The 15,879-nt window shown below is 43.0% G+C and overlaps 1 protein-coding gene across 1 annotated transcript; it reads right to left on the bottom strand.

Annotated features, from left to right (window-relative positions):
* Positions 1-563: 563 nt before the first annotated feature.
* On the bottom strand, positions 564-9,036 carry c10h19orf47 (chromosome 10 C19orf47 homolog). Its single transcript, XM_018748514.2, has 8 exons — positions 9,001-9,036; positions 6,998-7,085; positions 5,431-5,545; positions 4,856-4,937; positions 4,610-4,729; positions 4,146-4,292; positions 3,257-3,333; positions 564-3,156 (listed from the first exon to the last, which is right to left on the bottom strand). The coding sequence occupies exons 1-8, from the start codon at positions 9,017-9,019 to the stop codon at positions 2,554-2,556; spliced, it is 1,251 nt and encodes a 416-aa protein (XP_018604030.1). The 5' UTR covers positions 9,020-9,036; the 3' UTR covers positions 564-2,553.
* Between the last annotated feature and the right edge of the window lie 6,843 nt (positions 9,037-15,879).

The following is a 15,879-nucleotide window of genomic DNA, read 5'->3' as shown; positions in this document are numbered from 1 at the left end:
CTGAGCTATTTATCACCCTGTAGCAGGTCAGATTAACTACCTTCCTCAAAGGTGCTGAAGCTGGACTACTGGGATTTAAACTGGCAGCCTTTAGGTTACAAATCCCTGTTGATGGAAGCACTATTAGATGTATGTGTACAATATGTATTTTAAGAGCTCTTGTATATAAGCATCAGAAAATATAAACTTTTTTTGCACATACAGTGGAAGGAAATACAGTAGCTGCTCATACTGGAACCCTGGGCTTTTTACAGCCGCAGTCCAATTTGTCAGAGAAGGAAGACGTATAAAAGATATATTTATTTCCCAATTTACCTCCAATGTGCAGGAGGCCTCAGGTCAAAGAATTTCAAATGTGATGCCCGGGGGTTATTGTTGCACCCACCAGGCACTGTACTGATTGGTTGGTTTACACATAAAGCTACTCAAAGATGTGATGGAGCTGTAGGGGAAACCATGGCAACATTAAAGTCATTGTTCTTGGTCTCTTTGCCTTTCACATGTGAAATTTTACTGCAATCAAGCCATTTCCAAATTAAGACGCAGATTATGGAGAGGGCAGAGTGTCAGAGTGCACCCACGAAAAAGAATGTGTATGAAGCTGCATACAGTTTTGGATTTATTTAGAAGCATGACATTTCCTGCATTTTCAAGAAACAGAACCTTCAAAATTACAAATCTAAATTAATTTCTAAATTATTCATATGGGATTAACTGGATTAATATGCTATGTAAAACTTAAAGTTGTCTTCACTCTGTAAACAGTTCATACACAAACTTCCACCTCGGTGCCTACTTTGTGAACCTAATATTACAATTATTTTCTCACTGAACCAATTTGTGTCTTACAAATTTACTTTCACATTGCACCATTTTTATTCAATTTCATGCACACCAGTCAGAGGCAAGGAATGTATGGGAAGGGTCTGTGTGCTTACGGTCAAAATTTTTCATAATTTGAAGAAGTCAAAAATGTGTGTGCGTGCATTTCAGTCCCCCCACCTGATTCATTTTATTAAAATTATTAACTTAGCATTCATTGACATCTGTTCAAGACACCCCCCCCCCCCCGATACAACCTCAAGAAGGAGAGCTCATTGCCCCCACTGCTCACTTGTAGCAGCCCAACGAGTTAAGCAACAGGTAGTGACATCACAGCGCTCACAGCTGGAGAAGCAACACTGGCTGGTTTAAAGGAGACAATTTAATGACATTCAGACTCAGTTGGGGGGACAAAAGCCCTTGTGTGGCCTGATATTTGAACCCCTGCTTGATCAAGGCAACAAGGCAACCTCTAGGATGTCAAAGAAATCTCTCCATTTATGCTTGTGGCTGAAAGAGGATGAGAACCATTTTTCACCTCTCAGTTGGGGGGAGTCACACTGTCATCTCAGGTAAACTAAATGCTATCTGTGGATGTACTGTCTTCAGCTGATAATGTTAAATATTACTGTTCAGAAAAGCATTAATTTCAATACATTTAATCTGCTGCCTCCTTTAAAACAATCCTATAGCTGACTCCATTAATAGAGGAGCCCTTAAAGAGAACAGGTTTGTTATGAACTTTTATATTGGAAATGGGATGAAAGAGAAACACAAGTTAGTCCTTTTTTGTTTCTTTTACCTTAACAGTACTATTGCATGACAAAGAAGTGTATTCTAGTATGTTTGAAAAAGCTGGATTCTCTTATTCTTGTCTAAAATTTGTACAACACTGCAAAGTTACGGTGACTAATCAAAATTATTTTTAAAAACAACACTACAAGCAGCTGACTTTGAGGAAAATCCATAATCGACCCACAGCAAAAACCGGCAATCGGTGAGTCCACAGAATTTTAATCAGATACTGGTCGAGGAGTTGGCAGCAAATGTGAAACTACATATCGGGGGTCAAGTCTCACTCCACTTCACAGGCCAGTCAGCGCCATCGTTGAGGAAGTTCTACATTTATGATCCTTCTCTGTTAAAACCAGTACTGATAAAATTACTCATTCGGCCAAAAATGCATCAGTGTTCTCGTGACAGGCAGCTCCGGAAAGGAAACGTGTTCCATTAGAGAATACATAAAATCAAGACGCTGGTCTAGATGATTGAACTCTGAAGCTATGGTTCTCCTGCAGGATGCAGCTAGTGATCAAGTCTCCTTGTAATGCTAAATTGCTAGCTGATGTGTTTTTGTCATTCTGGCCTGGATAATGACCCCGACTCCTGCTCCATCGGTACCGCTACGGTCATGTTAGCATATGTGGGTAAATACATGAGAATCAATAAAATATACCAACACTGAAATGCAGGGGAATAGACCAAACAACCCACGGGGATTTGTGTTTGATACCACACAACAACACACAAAGTGAAAGTTTAAAAAAAAAAAAAAAAAAAAACACACATTTAAACTGTACATGTTTTCAGACCGATGTAAAAAGATTTGGGGGTCAAGTGAGACAATAGGTAAATGGGTACAGGACAGGGAAGAGGAGTGTACCAGGGTTTTCGAGCCCAGTGAGGTCAAAGGGACAATGTGGCAATCTTTGGGGGCTTTTAGGACAAACTTTAGGTTTTTTTGGTACCCAGTCTCTTGAAGACGCTGACAGTTCCTGTGTGGTCCATTTGGGCCCCCTGGCAGTCCACAGCCCCAGTGCTGCTGCTCACCTTGGAGCTGGCCAGCGTAAAGGCTGAAGCAGCCTTGGTTCTGCTACTAGTTACTCGGCTGTCCTGAGTATCAGGAGGCTGAGGGGGGGCAGTCGAGGAGGTGCCTGAGGCGTGCACAGGGGGCACCTTGCCAAGTCTCTTCAGGATGCTGGGTTTAGGGGCTGGGGCACTGTTAGAGGACAGCCCGTTGGAAGAGGGGCAGGGGGCAGCTGGGGAGGTCGCGGGTATGGACTTGGTGCCCAAGCGGCGCAGGGTGATGGGAGCCTTTTTGGCAACTACTTTGGCTGGTAGCTGGCCAGAGGCAGGGGTGGCAGCAATGGCAGTCCTTTTAAGGGTTGGCGGGGGTCGCTTCAGGACACCGGCATACTGCAGGACTGAGCCCTCTCCATCACTCTCGTCCTCATCTTCCACCCCCTGCTCCTCCTCTGCCTCCGGTCTCCTTGTCACCGCCTCATCCTCTTCCTCTGCCTCTTCTCCACCCAGCCGGCTAAACACTCCAGTGGGCTAATGAAGCAGAAAGGAAGGCAACAGGCAGTAAAACAGTGGTTCTCACACATAAGAAGCTCTCTAAACCCAGACCAGCTCTTTATTCTGGAGGCCTCACCTTGCTTCCAGTTGTGGTGTCAGCTTTGGACTCTGCTCCCAGCCTCTCAAACACTGAGGTACGCTTCAGTGCCTTCTCTAAAAAAAGTGAAAAAAGGGACAATAAGCAATTTAGACTTTGCTGCAAGAGTATAGTCAGTGGGCAAAAGTTCAATAAGAAGGCCTTAATGTTAAGGTCAGAATAGAGCTCCAACAATAATTTGTCAGATATGACCTGGGACTTTGTGAGCATAAGGAGCCAGTAGAAACGAAACTGATAAAGACAACACTGCTCACAAAGTGAACAAACCCAGTATGTGTCCATTGTTTCTTAGACACTGCTCCTTTTATGTACAACATCTCTAACAGTTGGTTTTACATATTTACAATCCCTAACCCTCTTCACAATCATTACACATTTTTTTCATGGATCTTAGTTTTCAAATCTAGCTCTGACAGAAGCAATGCAGCCAAAATTTTCATGTCTTATCTTTCTTACTAGCATCAGAGAGCAAAAAGCATAAAATTAGTTATATTCATTAGATGGGTCACTGGACCAGTGCCAGTACAGAGGCTCTGCAACACTGGATCACTATACTCAACATGTAAATCAGCCAGTGGATTGCTTGACCATAACCTAAGATGTACTGCATTGATTCAGAACAGTTTACACTGTACACCAACATATACTTATTTCCTACAAACAACAAATCAACAGGATATACATTAATAAGAAGAAAATCTAAATAATGCAAAAAAAATAAATAGATTGCTTTGACGGCATATGAAAAAAGGATTAATTCATAGTTTGTACTGACTGCAGCTGTACAGCTGGTTTAAACTAATATGAAATCTCTGGGCTCCTCCTTAGGGAGGCTGCCATGATGAGTGTTAAGGAGGAATCCAAGTACCCCTCTTGGCCTGCTGCTCAAGGATCCGGCGAGTGCGGGCAGTTGTGCCCTTGGGCATATTAATGATGTACTTCCCCTCCATCTCTGCCGTCACACGTCGCCGCTTCACTGGTAAGCTGCTGCCTTCATCCGCCGGCCGACTCAGCACTAGGGGAAGGAGGGAGGGAGAGAGTCAGTGAGATGAGCAAGTGAGAGGGAGGGGCACAAGGGGAGAATGGGAGAAAGACAGAAGAGGAGGACGTGGTGATAAAGGAGGGGGGTGCTGACAAAATACAGTGCTAAGGTGGTTTTTGACAGATGAGGCAGGACTTTCACAGCTTGCACAGAAGAGTGTGAGAGCACCTACTCAGGCACAGAAGGAGAGGGGCCAACCGGGAGAGTTAGAACACGGGGGGGGTGGGGGGGTGTTGGAGAGGTACGGGGGGTAGAAGATAAGCTGAAATAAGGCTGCTTGTTCAGCATACCTGCTTTGGTGCTAGCCTGCTTGTTGGACACAGTCACGGAGAGGCGGTTGTCAGGACGGCGAACGGGCGTGCTTGGGGGGGACTCCCGGCTTAGAGAGTTGGCAATCATACGCGTGGCGGCTGGCAAGGAAGGGAGGGGGGTGTGGAAAAATTCATGAGAAGGATGGGTATTCACACAAAATGTGTAAAGAAAGGAAAAGGAGCAGATGTCTGCAGGCATTAAATTATAAAAGGGAAAACACTCACGAGTATTGGCGGCACGCCTCAGCTCAGCCTGAACGCTGGTCTGCCCTGACGTGATCGCCTCTGTGGCCATCTTACACATGTCCTGGGGACATGACAAGGGGCTCTAAGAGCTTCTGGAACACACTCAACAGAGGGGGATTCTGTACCACTCAGTTCTCACACGACACACCCTTTTGGTTGCCTGTGTAGGATACCTTTGATTTAACTCCATCCGAAGCACATCACCACTATTTCCTACATTCGCAACGACTACAGCTACTCAAGAAAATGAACCAGTATGACAATAACTGCATTAATGAGCAAAGCCACAGTAATTTCTTATATATTCTAAATATCACTTTGAGAGCACCAAGAGGAATTTTACAGTATTTAGACTACAGACTGTTTTCTGAAGTTCTGACATTCTGTTTCTCCCATGCTGTGTGATCTAATGCTCTTTGAGGCTTATGAGGCTCCATGCAGTTTGGATTTCTTTAAATTAAGGTCACGTGCAGAGCAACTACGGTTCACTGGCCTTTAAGTTCAGACTTTCACATTTACAGAGCGCAACATTTCAATTCTTCCCCGACTCTCACCTGTCTGTAAACATGTTTTGCATGCTTGAGGATAGCGATGATGTCACCGATGACTGTGATGCCCAGGTCCATCATGATCTCCTTACTGAGGTCCATAAGCATGGTCTTCTGGATCCTAAGAGAGAGGAATAAGCTCATATTTAACTACAGCATTAACATTTGCTAACAGTGGAAGGCAATACTGATCTTATCTACAGCTTTTTCCTATATCCATACCATTACTTAGCCTTATTTTATGCACGTCACATCACACTTTAGAATAGGTATTGTGCTAGATTTTGCTTAATAAACTAGTTAAATCTGTGAAGAAAAGATACAGTGAGTCCTGAATATATAAAGATAACAGCAGTTCCAGCCATATGTTTAATTTCCTGTATCAAGCCATTTTAAGTTCAACCTTGTCATTACAAATAGCATTTACCAGCATTCCTTGCATTCCCAGCCAAACCTCCATTCCTGTTGCCGTGGCGATTTATGACATTATCATTCCTGCAATATGTTTTTGTGCCTTTTTACACTAACCCCATACAGCACGTCTGAAAAGCCCTAAGTGCTGGTTAAAAAAAGGAAATTAAAGTATGACTAATAAAAGTTGAACAAGTGGAAAAATGACAAAGGTTGCTTTTGCTTCAGACATGAATCACACAAATGACTGACAGAATTAATTAGCCTATTTACCATTATCATACCTATTTTATACAACGTGCACAATATCAGTAGTACATTATGACTTAGGAAAAGATATGGAGTCCCAACATGTTTTAAGTAGAACAATTAATGTATACAAATATTGTCATCTTAGAGCAGGACATTGGTGAGAATACTTTAAAATTACTTTAAAAATGTAATTTCTTTCAAATGACTAAATCAAAGTGGGGTACAACAGAGACTACAATGCTACCTCTTTAGAACATATATCACTGTTATATGCCTTTTATAGATTTACCTAGTATAAAAACCCTTTTCCAGGAGTCTTACTGAATTGCCTTTTTATAGTGGGGTCAGTTTTACAATCTATTATTTTTGATGTTTTTCATTTAGATGATGCTTCTCTCCAAAGCAACTTACAATGTTAAGATATATATAGCTCTGTTAGGTTACTGGAGCAATTTTTTAGGCTAAGTATCTTGCTCAAGGGTACTACAGCCATAGGCGGGGATTGAACCCATGACACTTTGGTGCTCTAGATACCACTGCTGTCTCACAGTTGCTTGGCTCTGGGTTTGAATCTGGCTTAGTCTGTATGGAGTTTGCATTTCTCCCCCTGCTTGTGTGGATTTGCTCCAGATGCTCCATTTTCCTCCCGAATTTCAAAGTCAAGTGTTTCAGGTAAACTGGTGATTAAACTGCTCATAGTGTGTGAGTGAACAAGTGTGTATGATACTCCTGCAATGGATTAGTGTCCTGTCCATGTTGTACTGTCTCACTCCCTGTGCTTCTTCCAAACCTCTGTGATGCTGAACAATGAATGAATGAATGAATGAATGAAAAGTTGTGTTATGTGGAGGTAAGTGCTATAAGATGCTGCTTCAGGTAGATCCAGCCTCTCTCCACTAGTGTCAATCACCTGTTGTCCACAAAGGACACGGCGTAGTTCACGGCCAGACCCGGGGGGATGCCAGCATCCTTGAAGAACTGGATCCACTCTGAGGTGGCTGGAGGTCAGGAAGAATGACAAAGTAATTAAAACAATGTAATGAGCCAGTGTTCTTGAAAAAACTCAAAATTATCCTTTTTTTTTATATTCAACAAATTATATTGGACACAACACATACACACACTAGTGATATGGGACACAACATATTCATAAAATATGCTTGCTCACCAAGAACAAAAAAAAATGTATCTAGCATAATATAATCTGAGATACCATGATTAACTCATGGTAAAAAGCACAATTTTAGATGGATCTGATCAAAATTTAGAAGAACACCTTTCCCTGTCACAATCAATATAATCAGAGAACTATGAACAGAACCCTGAGTAGCCAAACAGCAGCATTTGAGCGTTAAATTTAATTCTTTTCTGAAGAATGAAATAAAATGCTATTATCACCACTTCAAAGTGTTACTTCCTTTGAACCTGGGTGGTTTGTGCATGTTTTAGTACTCTTTAACTCACAGCAATACCTAAGGGAATTTTCTTTACAGCACTTAAATCACTGCCAGGCAAGTGGCGATGCAAAAATAACAGCAATGACTGAGGAGATGGTATGTCTGACTGAGGACACCACATGCTGGAGGGACACCAGCTGGGCCTTATTTTTAGAGCCATCAAGTCTTGCGTCCGACAGACTTCAACAGCTCGGCACAGCATGAGACAGCGGAGCACAGTAGAACAAGGTATAGTATGAAACAGTAGAGTACAATACAAGACAGTAGAGCACAGTACAACAAGGTATGGCACAAGAATACAGTACATTACATTTATTCATTTAGCTGATGCTTTTCTTCAAAGTGACTTCCACTGTTAAGTTACTTAATGGTTTACCCATTTATACAGCTGGGTAATTTTTACTAGAGCAATTTAGGGTAAGTACCATGCTCAAGTTTGCTTACTAGAGCCAGAGGTGGGAATCAAACCTGCGACCTTTGGGTCCAAGACAGTAGCTCTAACCACTACACTACCAGCTGCTCCCAGTACATGCCATGGCATGGTACAACATGACACAACACAGTACAACAAGGTACAGTACAAGGGAAAGACAGCAGAGCACAGGACAACAAGGTACAGTGGAAGAGTACAGTACAGCAAAGTACAGGAGTATGAGACAGTAAAACATAGTAGAGCAGCATGGGACAGCACATGAATCGTCCTCCCCTTCCTTCCTTCACCATACGGAGAAAGCCAAGGGCCAAGGCTTCGGCCGCCATGCTGAGCACTTAGTGACAAAGTAACTGCTTTGTGTTTTTAAAGCCGGTTACGAGGACCGCGCGCGCGGACGGAGAGGGAACCGCCAAAAATGCCCACGCGCCGCGGACTGAACTCCGAACGAACGGGTCGTGTCGTGTGCCGCGTAGACTAGTAGCCCGTCGTCATACTACTAGTACATGTCGAAAACACACAGTGACAGTTCAGGCTGTTCCTCACACTCGAGCCGCGTCTCGTTGAAGGGTAGCGAGTCGAGTCGAGTCGGACACGTTGAGGAGATAAACATCACCAGCAGCGCGAGTCAAAACTGTGGGAGAGAGACTAGTAGCTGCTTAGCGGCGCCGATCGCGACTAAAACGGAGCAGCTAGTCAAAGAACGTCACATTCACAGCACTACATTTAACCAGAGAACTTGTTGTTGTGAATCCACTTACATTCAACTTCAACGCCAATTATCTCGCCTTCCGCATTACTTCGATCTTATTCATTATGATCATATCATTCATACGCGATCATCATCAATCAGCTGCCTGGACTCCAACGAGTCACGAGCACTAGTTTAACATCGTAATAATGTCGATACACGCCTGCGGTTTGTTTGTGCCTTAACAGCCCTACAAGTTCCACGCTCGGCGGTTTCGGGTTTTTTAATGTTTACAGAAATGGCTATCGAACAGAGGCGGTCGCTCTCGTTCTTACCCGTGGTCACAGACGCCATGTTTGCCGGAAAGCGGCTCCGCGCGGCCGCCTCGCTGACGGAGCGTCCGGTTTGCGCTCGGCTCCGCTCGTAAACCGAGGGGATCCGAACTTCTCCGAACGACACACTGTCACAGAGCCCGGCTGCTTTACATGTCGTTCGCCGGGGAGGGTTTTGCTCTGCAGCCAGATATTCCGTTTATTTATTATGATCATTTATCTACTTTGTCCAGGATGACTTACAATGACCGGTTAGGCCACTAACAACTGCTGACCTTTATGCAGCAGGAGTGCGTGGGAACTGGGAGACTTCATCCACCGTGGCTCTGGTCTTGTCCAGGATACCGCCTGCCGTGGGCCTTAAGAACCTTCTTCTTCTGGTTGTGGACTCATTCATCAGTATACTGCCACGACTAGATATACTGTATATCCCTTAATTTAATCACGTAGTGGGGTTATTTCGTGCCAGAGTTATTGTAGGCATGACAATGATTACACCAATACGTTTTATAACAAATGTATAAAAATATATTCAACCCTTGTCGCTAAATGTCATTCATTCATTCATTCATAATTGCTTGTCCAGTGCAGGACTTTAAGCTGGTTCACAGATGTTTATGCTATTGTAACGACCCTTGATACTGGGAGTTTGGGTGGGAAAATGGGTTTATTGTAAACTGTTGAGAAGGGGGGGTGCGGTGGTGCAGTGGGTTGGACCGGGTCCTGCTCTCCGGTGGGTCTGGGGTTCGAGCCCCACTTGGGGTGCCTTGTGACAGACTGGCATCCTGTCCTGGGTGTGTCCCCTCCAGCCTTATTCCCTGAGTTGCTGGGTTAGGCTCGGGTTCCCCACGGCCCTGTATGGGACAAGCGGTTCAGAAAGTGTGTGTGTAAACTGTTGAATTGTGGGTAAAATGGAATTGTCATGTCCAACCCGGGACACACATGATGATGTGCCACAACTGTCAGCGGTCAGTTACCTGACCTTGGTGGTGCAGCTGCGCTTGGGGCACCTGTTTGCTCCTGGCGTTGTGATGCCCCAGTGGCGTGAGCCCCACTATGCTTCAAAGTAGTAGTTGTATGCTTATAGTATTGTAACGACCAGCATGTGTGTTTGGCGGGAAGATTTGTTTATTGTAAGTAGTTGGATTATGGGTAAATTGTAAATAATGTGTTCAACCACTGGGGGCACTTTTGAGGAAAATGATGGGGTGACCATGCTTGGGACACTAAGGAGGCCTGGAGGGCAGGTTTGAAGTGTTGCTCCTTCATGAAGAGAGGTTCTCGGGCTCAGATCATTATTTCCCCTGTGTGCTGGTGTTTTAATGAAACATGCAAGATAAATGCTGCTTGCCTTTTCTTTTCTGCTCGGTTTAACCTTATAGTGCCCTGCCCCACAATAAATTTCTGGGTGTGCAAACTCAAAGAAATTAGGTTCAAATCCCACTTCCCAAGCAGGCAGATGTGGAAGAGTCTAGCAGTTTGGTTGGGGTGTAGCAGTTGATCAAGTCTTGTAAATGGCTAGGAGCAGTTCTACTGATGCATTTGTAGACAATAACCAGGGTCTTAAATTTGATCTGGGCAGCTATAAGAAGCCAGGGCAAAGAAATGAGTAGAGGACATACATTGGAATCCTTTGGCAAGTCAAACACAACTTGGGCAGCAGCGTTCCATATCAGCCATAGAGGTTTGATGGCAGTAGTGGGAAGGCCAGACAAGAAAGAGTTGCAGTATCCAGATGGGATGTCATCATGGCCTGGACAAGTAGTTTGGCAGAGTCAGTAGTGAGATAGGGAAGGATCCCACGAATATTATGCAGGATGTATCTGCAGGACCGGGTTGTGGTTTTGACTTATTTAAAGTTATAAATCTATTTATACAACTGGGTATTGCTTTTACTGGGGCATTTCAGGGTAAGAGTACAACATTAGGAGACGAATACTCACTGTAGGGAGTTTAGTGTAGTGTATCTAACGTTTAAGTCACCTTGGCTGAAGGTTGAAGGGGGTGTAGTGATGAAGCGGGTTTGGTTGGAGCCTGCGGTGTGGTGGGTCTGGGGTTCGAGTCCTGCTTGGGGTGCTTTGCGCCAGACTGGCATCCTGTCCAGGGTGTGTCCCCACCCCCTCCAGCCTTGTGCCCTGTGTTGCTGGGTTAGACTCCGCTTCACTGTAACCTTGCGTGGGACAAGTGGTTGTAGACATTGTGTGCGGATGAAGGTGTCCACTATACACTACATATTAATAATGATAACTTGTGTTGCAGAAAAGCATCTTTAAAAAAAGATGTAAATGTCTTGCACCTCTGAAGTTAATCTCTGCCATTCCTGCTGCTTGTTATATTACATTGACTGGCTGCGTTCTACAGAGAAGGCCTACTGCTATTTCTGGCCATGAATATAATCTTTAGCTAAGGATTTCAAAATCAGGTTCAGATTTCCATGTTTGCTTATTTGTTTTATTTATGCATATCAGTGTGCTGTGTTGGCTTGAGCAGAACTGCAGTATTTTGATTGCCACGAAGGACGTATTACTGCGAAATAAGGCTGTCATACACGCGTACTGCCACTGGGGGGCGCTAACTGACTAATTTTACAAGACCCTTTTTGAAAGCCCGTGGCGCATTTTTCACACTTGGGTGGGTAGAAGTCAAGTCAGTCCCACGATGCCCCAAAACTGTCTGCACAGACACTGGACAAGTGGACATCAGTAAGTGCTGTTTATTTCAATGCTGATTTCTTTACACAAAAAGGTGACAGACACATTAATAGATTGAGAAAGGAGGAGCACTCTCAGCTTTCACAGTCTAATTTAAAACAAGACTCCCCCTTGAAAAGAGAAAGCTGGAAAGCATGAGATATATTTTGAGGAAAGGCGGTTACATAAATCGGAGTATCGATGTTAGGAAGTAATACTGTTAAATGATAAAGGATAGGGGTCAGAGTTCAGAGGTCATCTAGGGCATCACCAAGCAGTTTAGAAAGAAATAAAAACAGTTGCCCCCGGGCCACTGAACTCTCCCCATTCTCTTTGACCATTAACATACAAAAAAAAAAAAAAAAGATCTGATATTGTAAGATTACAAAGCGATACAATTTAACCAATAATACACTTGAGAAAAACAAGGACACACACGTTGTAGTTAAGTGCCAGCTACAGCTGTGCAGTTGAAGCAGTCATCAATCAGTGGTGCCCATTGACAGCCTCTCACAAAAATACTCACTGGGTCAATGCCTGAAATTCTCAACATTTTCCACCAGTGCCAGTTTTTTTTTTTTTTTTTTTTTTTTTTCTGGTTCACTTTCTGTGTCTTTTATTTTAAAAATCAGAGTTGAAAGTGTTACCTACACATATATTCACCACTCATTGGGGTTATAACATTTAGAGTATGAATGGTCACACACTTGTAGCAAACATATATTTAAAGGGGAGTAAAACAATATTTACATCAGCCACTCCCGGAAAAGGCTCTCCGTGAAATGAAAACGAGGGGAAGGCAGGAGGGATAGATATCACCGGGAAACACGCCATTCATAACCACGGATGTCTCAAATGGCCACTACAAGGATTTCACAGTATTGTCAGTGGTACCTCGGTGGTGTCTCAAGGAACACCTACCTCCATACAACTTCCTCTTGAAGAAGCCTTCAGTCTAACAGTATTTTACTGTGGTGCACAGGTTAAAAGCAAAGGTGGAAGGTATTGCATGGTAATCTTTCAGATACGGGGTTGCAAAGCACATTTCTCAAAACGCCATCACAATCAACGTACACAGAAGAGCAAGTGATTACTCTTCGGATCTTGAGCTACATGTTACTTCCAGAGGACAAAAATATTGCATTTGTTTTTCAGCAAATAGGTCCCCTGTTGTGAATGAATAAAGTGCATTTGACAACCTGCAAATTTGTGATTAAATCAAAATCTTTCATGCTCTTTTCAATGTTTTTTTGGGGAACTGGCCCACAGTTCTAAAGAAGCGACAGTCATAAAGTATCTGTCAATCACATTGATATTGCAGTCCACCGACCCCATTCACACAGTACATCCAAACCTCCTGTCCCCTTTGGATGACCGCACTATCTCACAGTATTTTCAAACCGTCCACCAGGTCCCCAAGCGCTGGTTCTGGAGTTGTGCAGTCTGCAGTTTTTTAGTCATGTGGACACCGAAACACATGATTTGGCGAGTTATTGCACTTATTGATCTCATTAAGCTGTTTTACCTGTACCAGGTTGTTGTCTGCTTGAGAATAAAGCAGAAAAACCCAAAAGTACTTTTGTCCGCCCAGATCAAGAGTGGGGACCCTTGTCTGACAGCCCCTAAGATCAATTGCGCTGCCAGTGACTGGAAACTGAAACACGGTGGAAAAAACTTGGTTTTTAAAGGTTTGTTGGAGATCTCTGTGCTTCACCCACAATGGGACAGCCCTCACTTTGCTTACTGGTGTGAATGGGGGGGGTCATATTGTATAGAACTACACCCTTTGTACCAGACATCAGAATGATAGAATATTGAAAATAATATTGATATACAAATATATTCATATCTATATATGATAATTATATACACATTTACACACACATTTACAGGCCTTCTCACCCCCACCATGTAACTGTGCATGATTCCAAATACAAATATATCAAGAGCATCCACATCTTGCTAAACAGTGAAACTCTACAACAATGGAGTAGTGGTTAGATCTCTAGACTAAGGGATGGTTGGTTTAAATCCTAGGAGGGGCAAGGTTGTTCGTCAGTGTGCATGACATACTTTGCCCCATTAAAAAAAGCGGGTTTGGCTTAGACAGGAAAAAATACCATAACAACCAAACAGTCCCTAGAGCTGAAAGTGAGCACCTTTCAATTAGCACCTAAAGCATCTAATCTCCTTCCTGGCTCACAGTAGTACCTCGGAGGAGCGTCCCAGCTCTGTGGCAGGACTGGGATATACAGTTCCTTCAGTTTACATCTTTGAGAAAGGGACATTGTGAAGGGTTTCAGCACTCTGGTCTACAGGCCCTGGAACAAAATTGGGCTGAACTTGTTGAAAGGGATGGCAAACACTAGCACAGAGCTAAAAACATCACAACGCTGAGTGCCAGTGCTTGAGACGCGAGGCTAATTCGGATACCCTCAAAGAAAGAATGACAGCGTAACAGATCCGGGTTACTGGACTTCACCGAAAAACAAAGAAACAGACCATTCCCCAACATTCACCTTGCCCATTTACACCAGAGTGAACTGTGACCACGTAGCTAGCACCCTTCGGCCCCAAAAATCCAAAAAGGCCATATAGAGCATTGGCACAAAAGTTACATTCTGCCACCGCACCTACAACCTGCTTGGCAGTCTGTCCGAAATTTGCTCTCAGCTGCCTTTTACCAAAACACTTATAAAAATACACATGAACTGAGGTTTTTTTCTTTTTTTTTTTTTTTTTTTTTACTAAAATCTGATCGAAACGAGAAGAGTTTTTCAAGATGCGTTCACAGACTGGTCCTGCTGTTATTTCCAGCATTTGAAATGCACAGAACTCGACAATAAAACTTTTCAAATGAGCGCACGTACGCACGTGTGCGTCCAAGAAACTGCGCCGCTTTGTTAACAGAGGGCTGGGCCTGATTATGGGATTATAAAATAGTTCCAGCTCAACTCCACCAGTTGTTTCACAGACCAGAGGTGAGAAAGGCAGTTCAAAATAGCATTGTGGTTATTTTTTTTATTATTTATTTCTGCAGCAAGAAAGCATATAAATGTTAAAATATTAGGAGTTTTGTATATTGAAATTAGTGCTGAGAAATGGCATAACTGCATCTGAATATTGCTGATGACCACAACTGGTTTTATGCAAAAGGACTGATTATCTCCATACACTGTCAAATGGGAGGGGAGTCAAAGGGACCCGAAAAGGTGTTGCTGAAGTGGTCCGCATCATGGCCTGCTTTCCTGAGGCCAGTTAGTCTGGAGGTCAGCAGTCCACCAGGTGTCCACTAGGCCACTAAAGATTGCATGGAACAACTGGTTGGGTTAGTTCAGGGCTTCTTGGCCCTGTGTACTTCTCAGTGAGGCTGCAGGTTCCTCCTGCAGGCTTAATGTGGGACTACTCTGGGGAAAAAAATGGTGGGTTGACCTGGAAAATAGCGATGTGAACCACACATAGCTGCCTTCACTGAAGGTGTGGTGCGACTGAAAAAAAAAAGAAAAAAAAAATGCCATAATAAATAAACCTAATATTCTCATGAATTGGCAAATAAAATTGGATTTTTCAGAACGAGCAAAGCACATCAAATGAAACAAAACAGCAAACGGAATAGGCAAAATTGATAGCTTTTTGGTTTTAATAAATAAATCAGATCGGAAACTGGAACTGTTTGTTTTTACTGGACGTCGGGTAGGTTTTCAGCATCCAATTCACGCTTATTTTGTTGTTTTGTTTTCGATGTGCATCACCCTCCAGGTGGAAATTGACAGAGGCAGCAACACTCATGCGCTGGTGAGTCCATCAGCTCTAAAATTGGGATTAAACTGTGATCACACAATACAAGAAACCAGTAACCATCTTCATATTGTTTTTGATATATACTTACATTTTAGCATATATATTATATTTCTGTGAACATTTAACATTTAAACACAAAGCATAGCCTTAGGCAGTGAAAAGCTTTTCATATTTACGGAAAGATGGGGATTGTTGTTCATTTCTCTGTTTCATCTGTTTCTTGTTTTAGAAAAATATTCATATAATAAATCTGAACAAACCAAGATCTATTGTCAACCCCCTTCATTGAGAAAACATTAAGTTACTCTTATTCCAAACATTCATTCTTTACAATCATTGTATATATACTTATATATACACCTTCATGTATATATATGCATATTTTTTGTTT

This window comes from Scleropages formosus, chromosome 10, assembly GCF_900964775.1.
Source record: "Scleropages formosus chromosome 10, fSclFor1.1, whole genome shotgun sequence".
NCBI classification, from domain to species: domain Eukaryota; kingdom Metazoa; phylum Chordata; class Actinopteri; order Osteoglossiformes; family Osteoglossidae; genus Scleropages; species Scleropages formosus.
This window is presented reverse-complemented; position numbering and strand designations above follow the sequence as displayed.

What these genes read in the sequence shown, in the direction of transcription:
- c10h19orf47 (XM_018748514.2), bottom strand. An exon ending in CAAAACATGTTTACAGACAG is followed by an intron (nt 4,938 to 5,430) that starts GTGAGAGTCGGG and finishes TCATGTCCCCAG; the next exon opens with GACATGTGTAAGATGGCCAC. An exon ending in TGAGCAGCAGGCCAAGAGGG is followed by an intron (nt 3,334 to 4,145) that starts GTACTTGGATTC and finishes CACTTTTTTTAG; the next exon opens with AGAAGGCACTGAAGCGTACC.